This window comes from Lygodium microphyllum, chromosome 26 (assembly GCF_053477565.2).
Source record: "Lygodium microphyllum isolate KBCC chromosome 26, Lygodium_microphyllum_v1.1.10, whole genome shotgun sequence".
Lineage (NCBI taxonomy): Eukaryota > Viridiplantae > Streptophyta > Polypodiopsida > Schizaeales > Lygodiaceae > Lygodium > Lygodium microphyllum.
The window spans coordinates 76159134-76172627 of NC_141160.1; the positions used below are offsets into that span (position 1 = coordinate 76159134).

A 13494-nucleotide genomic window follows, 5' to 3' on the forward strand; every position below is an offset into this window, starting at 1 on the left:
CAAAGATGAGAAAACTTTGGAATCCACATGCAGTATCATAATGGAGATAGAAAATTGACGCTCAGTGTAAAACAAAACTTACACTTTATGGTATGCCAAAGCTCGTGCTAAATTTGGTAATGTTGTGCTTGTTGAAAGCCGTTTATAGACACTAGATGGAAGAGGCATCTAATTAGGAAAACAAAAAACAAATCAGCCGTTGTGTACAGACAACATACCAGTTCCGTAGTTGAATGCATAACATGTTTCAATAAGCATACTATGGTTGGGGCTTTATTTATGAATACATGCATAGTTGGATGCCCATACAGTTGAGATAAATGTATGGATGCATGCCTGCATACATGCACATTGATGTAGGCTTGCATATTGCATGAATGGCCCTTTATTAAACCACTGTTCTTGACTAAATTCATGTTCAAGGGGGACATAAGATGAGGACAACTGCAAACGTTGTATTGGAAACAGTTGGAAAACACATTTAGGCTCATTTACTCCATATCTTCAAAGTGGTAACAATCACAAGAATACTTTTGTTATAAAGTGAGGCTACATATATTACTAAGAAATATTAGTAGTACATAGGCTCAAGAACATGGGTGGAGCTACAAAATCTACATCAAACGAATACAAGGTCTCTCTGAGCAGTCTGAGAGGAATAGGCAAAGAAGCCAACGCAGGGAAGTGTACAGCAGCTGACATCCTGTTAAGTGAAGGGGAGACTATGGTGGTCCCTAGTGTGAAGAAAACTGCTGAAGCTCTTGCTGATGCCAAGAGTTTCCCTAAAGTTGCTCCCAGTGCCCATGAAGGGAAAGTATGATGATTGTGAACACTATCTAATTGCACAACTAAACCTCCCATGCGGTTCCACACATTCTATCATTTCCCCATCCATTCCTCAAATCTTGACACAGTGCTATTGCAAACTCGATTATTGCACTCACAGGTACTCTTTATCACGATCATTTGCATTGTCCTATAGGCCAGGAGGACCAAGTGTACACTAAAGGGGAGTCCCTGCTGAAGATCAGCTGCTAGCAAGACTTCCACATGTGGCACCCTGTGAAGCTCCTTACGAGCTCCAAAACCTCCAAGTTTGATGGCAAAGGGCTCTAGCATCTATCTTTTGGGAAAGGCCTCCAAGCCTACCACAGCACTAGCTGAAGATCAGCTGATATTCCTTCCAAACGTGCAATCCTATGAAGCTGCTCCTTATGAGCTCCCACCCAAATCTCCACTTGCGACAGCAAAGGGCTGAAGCACCTAGCATTTCAGTAAGGCCTCCAACTCCAAGTCTACCACTGCACAGGATCTGGCCTCAATGGTCAAGATTGTGACCTGCATCTCAGCCTCGTAGAGAAAATACATAACCTGGCTAACTAATTGCCAACAAAAGGTCCCCCAGGTTATGCACCGACTGGGCTCTACACTAGAGAATCTTGTAAGTCCAATCTCAACATCGACCGGGCTGCCTCACAGGACCCTAGCTAGTGCATTTAAGTCTCCTTGCATTGCTGTGGTAGACACCATTCACAACATGTGTGCTAGCCAGTTAGCACTTACGAGACCCTCACAAGCAACCAACCACAAGGAGACCCTCCACAATATCTGAAAGGCTTTGTGATGCTCTCTAGTCTGATCTACTCAATGTTGACTCTGGGTAGGAACCTGTCAGCATCATCTTGCATCAGAGTAGACTACCAATTTCAGGTAGATGTCAAAAAGCTGCCTCCAGCTCATCATGAGGCCATTGGAGGGAGGTGACAGCCCTTGTAGGCTGTCTACACAGAAGTTTGGGGCCCACAAGGGCAGGTGACTGCATATGGGTCTCTTCTTGATAGTGGGATGTAATAAATCAGCCATCCATAGCAGGGCAGCATTAAATTTCAGCCAATTTTGGCGATGAAACTCTAGAATTTCTCTCTATAATTTCCTTTGAAATCAGCTTTTCTTCTAAAAAAGGGTGGTAATAATCGGATTTAACAATAATTACAACAAGTAAACAAATCACATAAATTGAAATGCACACCTTACCACTTTGAGCTTGGACAATGGACAGCCCATTGGCCCCAAAATTGGCACACCTTGCAATATTTCTTTATCTTCAATTTCAAATGGATAGGGTACAACACAGTTTCACTAATCTCCTCCACTAATCCATATGCCTCTTACCATCATAAATGACAAGCAAGCCTTTAAACCATTTTGCCCCTTGGTTTGCTTGGGGATTGGCCTTCACCTTCCTTGTGAGACAAATTAAGCCCCAAGCTTGAGATTGGCTGGTTGACCTCTTGAATTTCTTGAAAGTTTTCAATTTTAGCTATTGGAATTTAAGTCCTAGATTCTCAATTGTAAGCATGCATCCTGATGCAATTGTCAAACTCTAATTTTTGCCAAAAGTTAAGGTTCATAGCAAAGATTAACCAAAATCTCCACCTCGAATGACTCGGATGGCTGGATTTTGCTAAAATAACTTATGAGATAGCTGGAGGATGAGAGAGAACTAATGAAACACCTTGAATATCATTGATATTGCTAAGCCAAAACAGCCCTCAAACCACTGCCACCTACAATTGTATTCTCTTCTAGTCACGTTATCAACTCTTGTTCGCTGGAAATGGCTTGTTAACTGTTGTAGCTCACACACACACACACACATACAGAGCTTGCATAAGCCTAAAAGGACTCTCTCTCCTAGTCTCAAGAAACGTTTTTTTCACTTGCATGGGCAAGTTTTGCCAAGTGGTAGCCTTCTAATTCCATTTTTCAGCATTATCTAACTTATTAAATTTATTTTTAAAATATTAATTAAAAATCAATTAAATAATTATTTTAATAATCGATTTAATAACTATTTTAGTATCCATAAAAATAATTTCACCAACCAACAATTAATTTAGATGAGCCAATTTGTCTCCCAAGAATCCTTGAGTAGCTACCCTTAGAGAGGTATTACTTAATTAATTAGTGCCTAGTCTCTAATGTCACCATTGATATTAGAAACTAATAAATTGGTCTTGGCCCAAATCTAACACCCACTATCACTTAGTAGCTATCAAGCATAACTTAGTACAACTTTTTCCTTTGGTACCGATGACTCATACCATGGGATTCTAGGTTCCACATGATGAAATAATTAATTTGCACCTCATATCTGCAGGTCACCTTTGTCCATTTTATTAACTTTTAATCAAATGCTCAACAAATCATTAAAATTTTACGTCATCCTGACGAACCTTTCCCTTCAAATCCTTGCAATCATACTCGATTGTAGTGCAGTGTGCCAAAGCAAAACATATTGCATTAGAATTTTCCAAAAGGCATCATACTGTAAACAACATTGGTCATTTGCTACTTAGCCGTGCTAATGCCAAACACTTGCTGAAAATTTCCAGCCATTATAAATAAAACATAAGACTCATGAAGAATCCAAATTCATAGAATGTAATTCCTATTAGTATATCTCAACTATTTTGGCCAAATAATTATGGCAAAGCATAAATTGAGTATAAACCATGACTGGACTATCAATGGCATTCATAAAACATGCGAAACTCCATAAATCATGCTAAAATATCCATATAAATCATGTAAGAGAGAGAGAGAGAGAGAGTGTGTGTGTATGTGTGTGAACACAAGACAATGAACTAGAGTGGATAACAATTCCACCCTCAAAAGATACAAGTGCTAGAATGATACAATAAAAGTACAATGGGACTTAAGTTAGACCTATATCTAAGTCAACGAGAGTTAATTTAACTCTAGAGCTTAGTGTCACTAGTAGTCCTAGACACACTATGACACTTTAATAAGTCCACATGGCACAAATTACATTGGGCATTGCCCATAATTGACCAATTCTAACACTCCCTTGCAATGTCAAGCTAAGGATATACAAGGAGTCAATCAATCATCAAAATGTAGTGAGTTAAAGGATTTTTGAAATTCCTAAAACGTTTTACGACATAGCACCTTGGTGAAAATATCTGCAACATTCTTTTATGTGAGGATGACAAGTGTAGATCATATTAATCTCCCCTACATGTGATCTCTCTTTGACATAGTGATAATGTATTTCAATGTGTTTCGTACTAGTATGGAACACTAGGTTCCACGCTACTACAATAGCACTTTGACTAGAAAAATGAATAGGAATGGGTCTCTCCAAATGAACATAAGATCAATCCATATACGACGCAACCAAACACATTCGATCATCATTGTGATAGTTGTCCTATACTTAGCTTCACAAGATGAGGTAGCCACAATAGGTTGCTTCTTGCTTAGCTAAGAAATGCACAAGTGGTCTAGAAAGAAACAATGTCCACTAGTAGACTGCCTTGTATCGTGATCACTAACCCAATTTGAATCACTGTAACCATCCATTTGTAAGTCTCCCTCCCCTAGAAAATAGTAAACCATATGGCTGTGTTCCTTGCAAATAGCGAAAAAAGGCGCTTAACAACATGCCAATGTAGTGTCCTTGGATTGTGCATGTGTCTACTCATCTATAATACTATATACCATATGTCAAGACGAGTGTTGCAGAAATAGATAAGACAAGTGACAGCCTAGCTTTAAATAGCAATATCTGATAGATCACTAGCATCATGCATTGAAAGCTTCAGTCCTATTTCAATAGGCGTGCTCATACATTTACAATCTTGCATGTTAGACCTTACAAGCAACTTTTGAATATACTGTGATTAAGACATAACAATACCATGCTGATTCGGATGAATTGAATCCCCCAAAATAGTGAATCAGCCCCATATTTGACATATCAAAAGTAGACTGCAATTCACCCTTGAAATTCTCTCATTTGGTCCAATGAGTAGAGTAATGGATGCTCAAGCAAGGAGGCAAACCAAGAGAGAGTTGTACTTGAGAAAAGAGTTCCTACAAGGCCATCGACCTGAGACGCATCATTTTGATAATGATTTGGTTGCATACATATAAACAAGCATACTCGCTAGAGGAAACCTCTAAATTTTGACCTTGTGCCATCAAATTTCTTTGGAAGACTAATCTTTGGTTCTTTCTTATGTTGATAATGAAGGTTGCTAGTAGCTGATGGACCTTTGGCTTGATGTAGGCTTGTCTCTTGAATTTCTTGAAGTTGTAATTGTAGGTCTTGCACACCTAACCCCAAAGCTTGTGGTTGCTTTGCTTGTAGCCTTGCATTACTTTCTTGAAGCTCACGGATTTGCTGTTGGATGCTTCGTAAAGAAGCAACAATACCTTACATCGCGGACTCCTTCACGATTAGGCAAGATTGCGGTAAGAGTCTTGTCAAACTATTATGGGTACCGTACGTGCTCTTTGAGAGCGAGAAGCTTACTCTCACAACTTACAAAACAAGAACTTGAAAGAGAAAATGAACTAGAACTTATTTACGGGATAATTCGATTACAAGAGAATGCTTGCAAGAGAGTGGCTTTATTACAAGACAAAGACTAGAACAAGACAAGAACTGGAAGAGGATTTACCTTATAAGAGCCTTACAACTGGTGTTGGCAAGATTGAAGGGATTGTAGCCCATGATCCCTATTTGTACTACAACCTAGGGAGGCTAAGGGGAACACATGTCGTTACAAGAGGATGCCACATGGCATGACATGGATGTCAACGCGTTAGTGATGACATAAGCGATGATGAAAATTTATTCTAGAATGTTCTACAATCTTCTAGAAACTTCATGGAACTAGGGCCTATTCCAACTTGCATATAACCAAGGGTTGAGCATCCGTTAGTATATCATCTACGTAAAGAATGATGATGATCAAGTCCCCCCCTTTCTCCTTGATGTAGAGGGTGGATTCAATTGCATTGTTTTGGAACCCTTGTGTAGTAAAAAATGCATCTATCTTGGAGTACCAAGTATGTGGAGCTTGTTTTAAGCCATACAAGGCTTTATTTAGCTTGCAAACCTTGTGCTCTTGGTCTTGCAAAGTAAAGCCTAGAGGTTGTGTAACATATACATCCTCTTCCAAATCTCCTTTCAAAAATGCTATCTTTCTATCCAATTGATATATATTTGAACTGAAATGTGCAGCCATAGCAATTACACATCTAATGGTTGTCATCCTCGATGAAGGAGAAAATGTCTCCTCATAGTCAATGCCCTTTTTCTAAGCATATCCTTTTGCAATCAGCCTTGCCTTGTATCTATCAATAGTCCCATCATATTTCTTTTTCAGCTTGTAAACCCAACATGGTTCAATGGCCTTTTTACTAGAAGGCAAGTCAACAAGACTTCGGTGTTATTTTGCTCAATAGAGTGCATCTCATCACTCATGGCTTGCACCAAATGCATCCTCAAAACATGCAAGCTCATCTTCATCCAAAAATATCACTAGCAAAAGCATATGCTTCCTCATCATCAATATAATGGCCTATATCAACAAAATCTGCCCCTCTTCCATTTCTAGCACTGAAATGTATACATTGAGGCAAAGGAGCATCCATATGACTCTTTAAGAGTTTGTAATAGCCATCTAGGGACTGTTTTGTCTATATGTATAGCAGCCCTTTCTTGCACAACTTTGTCATCCACTGCCCTAGGAGAAATTGGGTAAATTGGAGACTGATTTTGTGCAGGTGGAGCGGATTCAGCAAGCTGTAATGCATCTATTTTTGTATTTACAATAGGCATAGATCCCAATATAAGTTGCGAAAAGACCCTCAAAGACATCACTATTCTCATAGGTGGCTGGCATTTCAAACTAATCATGTGAATAGACTGCATTTTCAACAAAAATGACATCTCTATTAGATTAATTTATCCTTGTGTGTGAACACAGATTATTGTGTGTAAAAGTGCGTGATTAGGTGTGAATACCTTTTATACTACTTGGCATTTAATAAGGGTCAAAGGCGTAGGTGGATACCGTAGCTAATATGTTCAAACCCTATCACTTGTACTTTCATCAGAAACTATCACATCAATCTATTCAGCTTGTTGTGTATTTGCAAGAGTTCGTTTTCTCTCTTTCTCTCTCTCTCTCTCTCTCTTTTTTTCCGTAAAAGGTAATTGTATTAATTACGAAAAAAGGTACCAAGTTTACATGATTACAAGATACACGAGGGCTCTAGGCCAATGTGTATAAAATCCCAGTACAAAGCCAGGAAAGAGTTACACAAGTCATGGCGAAGACGTAGAGGAGATTGCCATATGCCAGGGAAGTAAGTCCTCTCGAGGGAGCAAGTCCGAGTGCCGAATGAGATCTATTTGCCAATGTAAGAGACCTTTAAGCCTAGCAATGTGTCCTGGTACATTAGAGGCCGAATAAAAAAGAAAGGCATTTCGAATGGTCCAATTGTGCCAGCATCGCTAGTATCTAAAAAAGTGGAATAAGATCTTCATATGCAACTGTGGCGGTGTGGGATATTTTGGGCGCACAAAAATCCAATCGAAAGGGGTTAGTGAGAACCCCACCACAGCGCGCCAAACCTGTGACAAGAGCGACCAGATATTCTTAGCGAGCGGGCAAGAAATAAAATGATGTCGGGCCAATTCCACAGTAGTGGTGCAGAAGAAACAATTGCCATTCGAAATTCGACGCTTGGAAAGGGCCGAGGCAAGAGGAAGGCCACCAATCATTACCTGCCAAAGAAAGACCTTGCATTTGAAAGGTGTCTTATTCAATCAGCCCTCCATTACAGTTGCCTTCCACCATGACTGAGATTTCCGTAATCCCCATACCGTATTAGCTTTAACAACCAGCCATTGATGATCTTTAATCAAAAGGTGGTACACCTGATTAGTAGATACCTTTTCCAAACTCAACCGACTTGCAAGGTCCCAGTTCTGCCAAGGATGATCCACAGCAATGGCAGGAAAGGGTTGCTTGCTCTGAAGCACTAACAAAAGTTGTTTCCATAAATCACGGTATCCACGCGGGATTCTGAAAAGTCACTTGGCAGTACGAAACGATGCGAAGACATTGCGACTGGCAAGGGTGGCATCTGCAAACTGAAGTCACACCCAAACGGGCCATGAGGTTAAATTTTGGTTTGAGCTCATGTTTGTCTTCCCATGAAAGTAATCTCGAGACTGCCAACAATTCCAGTTGAAAAGAGTTAGTATGCAAGCGGTCCCCCGCTGGATGCCAACGCGCCTTTTGGAGCACCACTTTCTAGGAGCCGACCAAATGAAGTAACAGAGAGGAGGACGGACTAGAAAACCGAGCGTCTGCATTAAAGACATGCCACCAGGAGCTTTGAAGTTGTGTATTACCATGCTCAAGCCCGCTATCCTCAAGAAAATAACGGGCTATAATGGCCCACAGGTGATGATCCACACACATGGCGCGAAAAAGAGACCAGCAAAGTGCGTGTATATGAGTTTCTGCATCCAAAATAGCTCCACCACCCACGCGTTTAGGGGTACATGTATGTGACCACGAAATCCACGAAATACCTGCATGCAATGAATCCTTCTTCCATAACATGAAACGAACGGGGCGAGTGAGAGCCTTCAAAGTAGTAGGAGTCCATGGCAACAATGGCAAGAAATATATGAACACTGGCAGCACAATTGTCTGAGCCACTTTGAGGCAAACATGGAAGGGCCACGCTTACGACCTCCAATACATAAACTTAGTTGCCAGTTTATGTGAAATCCACTCTGGTAGTTGCTTTGGCCGAACGTCAACACCCAAAGGGTACCCGAGATGCCTGACAATGGAACCACGGGGAACAACCTGACCCTGCCAGCCCAATGACTGTAAATCAGACTCCGTGCAACTGAGAATGACTGATTTGAAGGCATTGATATGAAGACCAGAAGCATGACCAAAGAGTGTCAAAACATCTAATGTCTTGCGAATGTTGTCCTTGTCCGCACGCAAAATCATAAAGTTATCATCAGCCAAAGATTGGCTAATGAAGTGCTGTCCCAAAGGAAGAGACAATCCGGCTCGCTGAGTAGAAGCTGCCATTGAAGATCACATTGAAAGAACCGGATGAGTCGCCAGGGCAAAGAAGAGAGGGCTCAAAGGGCAACCCTATCACACCGAGCGTGTAAGGAAAAATGGCTCGGTAACACCACCATTGAGCATAACTCGCGAAGAAGCCGCAACACTAATGGTGTAGATCAATCAGGACATCCAAGTACCAAAACCCATAGCAGACATAAGTTCTGCAATGAAAGACCAGTCTAAATAGTCAAAAGCCTTTTCCAGATCCAATTGAATCAATACCACTTCCTGACTAGAGTGCCTTGTATAGTCAATAGTCATTTGCACATTTAAGATATTATGCAGAATGTTGCGGCCTTTAATGAAACCATATAGAAGAGGATGCACAATAGCTGGAAGGTGCTTGTGGAGCTGATTCGCCAGCACTTTGGAAAAGATTTTATACATCGAATCCATCAAAGAAATTGGTCTCCAATGTTGCAACATTCTGCCGCAGCACTAATGATGTAGATCAATCGGGACATCCGAGTACCAAAACCCATAGCAGACATAAGTTCTTCAATGAAAGCCCAGTCTAAATAGTCAAAAGCCTTTTCCAGATCCAATTGAATCAATACCACTTCCTGACTAGAGTGCCTTGCATAGTCAATAGCCATTTGCACATTTAAGATATTATGCAGAATGTTGCGGCCATTAATGAAACCATATTGAAGAGGATGCACAATAGCTAGAAGGTGCTTGTGGAGCCGATTCACCAGCACTTTGGAAAAAATTTTATACATCGAAACCATCAAAGAAATTGGTCTCCAATGTTGCAACATTGACGGCGAAGAAACCTTTGGAAGTAGTTTGATAAGGCCTTCTTTCCATGATGAAGGCATGACCTTTGTTTCCCAAACCTGCTGAAACATAGCCACCAATGGTTTCACCAGTTGGGTAGCCGAGCTCTCAAAGAATTCATTGGTGAGACCATTCCAACCAGGACTTTTATCCTTAGGCAAGTGTAACAAAACATCCATAACATCCTCCTCACAAATATCTGCCTCCAAAGTAGTTTGCATATGAAGTGGAACCTGATGGTAGACCAGATCATAGAAGACTAAGCGTGCATACGTAACCTGGTCAGAAGGCGACAGGGAAGAACCAAGAAGATCTAGAAAATAATTTCTGCACATATTGACAATGGTCTGTGGGTCAGTGACCATTCGACCTTCTGAATCCTGGAGTCTAGTCATATTTTCTTGAGCAGGAGAAACATGCAGCGCGCAAAAGAATTGAAGAGTCTAACAAGCACTATCTTGCAAATTGTTAGTCAAATTGTGCACTTTGGCTTGCTGATAAGAATTCAATTGAGATTCTTGAATAAGATCAGCCAAACGCATCACCAGTGACAACAGAAATTCATAATCTAGGGTGTCCACCAGCAGCAAACGAACCAAAGTCAGTAAGTCCTCTACTGCGTGTCGACGCCGCCAACAAAGAGAGGCATGATGAATCCCATATTGCCGAGCAACCCGCTGCACATTAGAGAGCAGACATTCAAAGGAAGCCGTGCCCTCAAAGACGAAGTCCAATAAAAATCGCTTAATCAACTGCTGCATATAGCCCTAAAAGATTGGATGCTTCAAATAAGACGAGTTGAAACGTAAAGGGAGTCTATCCAGCAACTGCATAAAAGGTGCAATGGGTTGTGCAAGTATCTCAAGCTGGAGAGGGAAATGGTCCAATAAGGTATATTGCTGCAAGACTTGAATTTCCAGCATCTCAAGAAAAAAATCATCCTCCTGTACGATGTACATTCGGTCCAACCATGACCATGTAGTTGCATACTGTGCGGAATGAAATGTAAACCCTGTAGAAGAAGGGTGAAGCCAAGACCATAGATCTTGCTTAAGTACCGCTAGAGCGAAGGCATTCCATACCCGACTTTCCGGAGCATCCATCACCGAATGCCCTGAAGTGGACTGTGAAGAGTCAACACACATATTGAAATCCCCCATCAAGAAACCCATTCTACCAAGTGACATGGAGCTCTGCAAAGTCTTCCAAAGTACCCGTCGGGATAGAGGGTCATTCGGAGCATAGAGGCCCAACAACCATAAGATCTCTTCTTCAAATAAAACTTCAATTACCACAAAGAGGCCCTGTATATCATTTTTAATAAGAACAGGCTGATATTTCTCATGGACAATCATAAGCACACCAGAATAATGCATAGCATGTATCCCTGCATAAAACAAGCGAAACCCATGGCAATCCACAACTTTTCCTGCTTCACCATGACTCTTGTGCTCAACCGCACACAAGATATCTCACTGATTCTCATGCAAGATAGTCCACATGGCATGTTACTTATGGCGAGAACAAATGCCTTGCACATTCCACGTGGCTATCTTCATATATCTGCAAAAAGAAAATCAGGAATGAAGCACCGCTTTTCCTCGATTTAACCTTTTCTGCTAGAATGTCAAGGACACCTTCATCTAGAAAATCAGCTAACACTGCAAAGGAATTCTGATGGCCAGCTTTAGAGGTAGATGGAATATCCACTGCCTTGGGGGTGAAACGGGGTAACGACAATCCCAGGGTGTAATCACATTATCTCTAGTATCAAACGCCAACTTAGCAGGTGGGCCCTTTGGACCGTCGGTATATGCTTTCCTCGTAGATTGATTACGGGGGACAGAAGGAACCATAGTACGTGCAGCATGCTGTGAAGAGAACATTTCTTTCCTGCGTATGTACGTGCGCACGGAATCTTGTGAAACATTAGGCCCAGAGTCCGCCAGGCCAGCATCCAACTTTTTATCTTTTTTGGGACGTGCCTCTAGCCAATCATTGCTACGGGAATCCAAACCCAAGACTTGTTGTTTACCTTTCTCCAAAACATTAGGTGACTGGGTGGTCTCTTGTAACGGAGCATCAAGCACCATGTCATCCATAGGTAGCACAACATGCGCATCATCTGAAGACGGTTGCCGCTCTGGGCATTCGGCCATAAAATGCCCCAATTTCCCACACGAAAAGCAATGTCCTGCAAAGTTGCCCCATTTCAAGCAAAGTGCAAAGGATGCATGCCAGAGCAATTAAGGCGAAGCCACGTAGGCCTTTTCTTGGCAGTGTCCCATAACATACACAAACGGTTTCGATTCATTGCCCGTAGGCTTGGGGGGACCAGCACCGTTTCCACAACGGCCATGGCATCCTTTAACAATGGCCAATAGACAGCCGGACAATTTTCCACTTCAATCCACACCGGGCATTCACGTTGAAGCAGGCGCTGAAAGTCTGCCATAGGGCGCCATGGCACAACATGGACTAAATGGCGATCAAAGAACAATGGCAGTTTGGACAGGAGATTAGCCCGATGCTTCTCCGATTTCAGCAGCACCTCATAGAAGCCTCGGGGCCCAACAAAGATCTCCTCAACACACTCCCCTTGTAGTAAATGGTGCAACCACTGGCGAATATGAGAAAGCATTGGAATCCTGTCAGTGAAGAAGAGTATAACCGCATGGTCATAAAACACCGAAAAAGAGCGTAAGACAGTTTTCAGGTCCACCGTGGCTTCCAGAACTTCTTCAGTTCCCGAGTAAAAAAAAGCTTCATGATTATGCTGGACATAATCGCCAAGCAGAGTATTGGCAAACTCCAGCAAATGCTTCCAGTCAATCTCTCTCTCTCTCTCTCTCTCTCTAACATGGAGCTTCACCCTCCATAGCCTACTGGTCTATCTCTATGAGCTCCATACCCAACGATGGTATCAAAGCAGTCCATCTGATCCATCTTGGTGGAGCAGCAGCCTGTGTGCACACTCCATGACCTGCTGTTCATAATACAGCAGCAGCAACAACAGAAGAAGAAGAAAAACAGCGAGCTGCCCTGTCCAATTGTACCAAGTCCTTGCAGCGCTTAGCTGACCTGCGCTATCATCTTGTCAAAGACTTGACAAACCTGCCGGCACTTGTCGATGCACCTTCTTGCTCTGCGGGCCGCGTCACGTCTGAAGAATCACCATCGCTGACCAGCAACCCGTCCCAACTGCTCATGCCACATCAACACGCTACCTGCCCTGCCCGCACATAGATTGCACCTCCACCTGCTCGTTGCTCTCACGTGTGTCACGTCATCGACTTGTCACAGACACACGTCATCATCAAGCCTGCCCGACACGTTCTTGTTAACATCAAAATCATGATAAGGTTTATCACATTAAACCTTAATCAAAATTTTAAACATTTGTTCGGGGCAGTTCACACAAAATTGGGGGTTTTTTAATTTGAGCCTTCTTTCTTCAAATTTCTTCACCAAAATTTCATCATTTTCCAATTTGAGCTCTCCCCATGCCATCTACCATCAGGATGTCAAGATATGACATCACGATCGAAAAAATCTTGAATATTGGCTTTTCCATCTAGAAGACAAAGATCCAGCTCATACTCATGCAAGAAGGCGTTGGAAAAATCGTATCGATTGATGAACCAAAGCATGTTCAGGGCAACACACAACTTCATCAAGAATGGCTCGAGAAGAATGAAAGCGCATCTGCCATCATCGGGCTTGGCCTTTTTGA

General features: G+C 42.0%; 1 protein-coding gene across 4 annotated transcripts in view; it reads right to left on the reverse strand.

Annotated features, from left to right (window-relative positions):
• The window catches only part of SIK1 (Protein kinase superfamily protein), an 88142-nt gene that overhangs the window by 1421 nt on the left and 73227 nt on the right, over window positions 1–13494 (reverse strand). For all 4 annotated transcript variants that reach the window (XR_015688971.1, XM_087668660.1, XM_087668659.1 and 1 more), the window contains exon 17: window positions 83–168. Coding sequence is in view for 3 of the 4 variants with exons in the window: in XM_087668660.1 (XP_087524786.1) it covers window positions 83–168 (86 nt within the window). In the remaining variant the exon portion in view is untranslated. The remainder of the gene's footprint in view (window positions 1–82; window positions 169–13494) is intronic.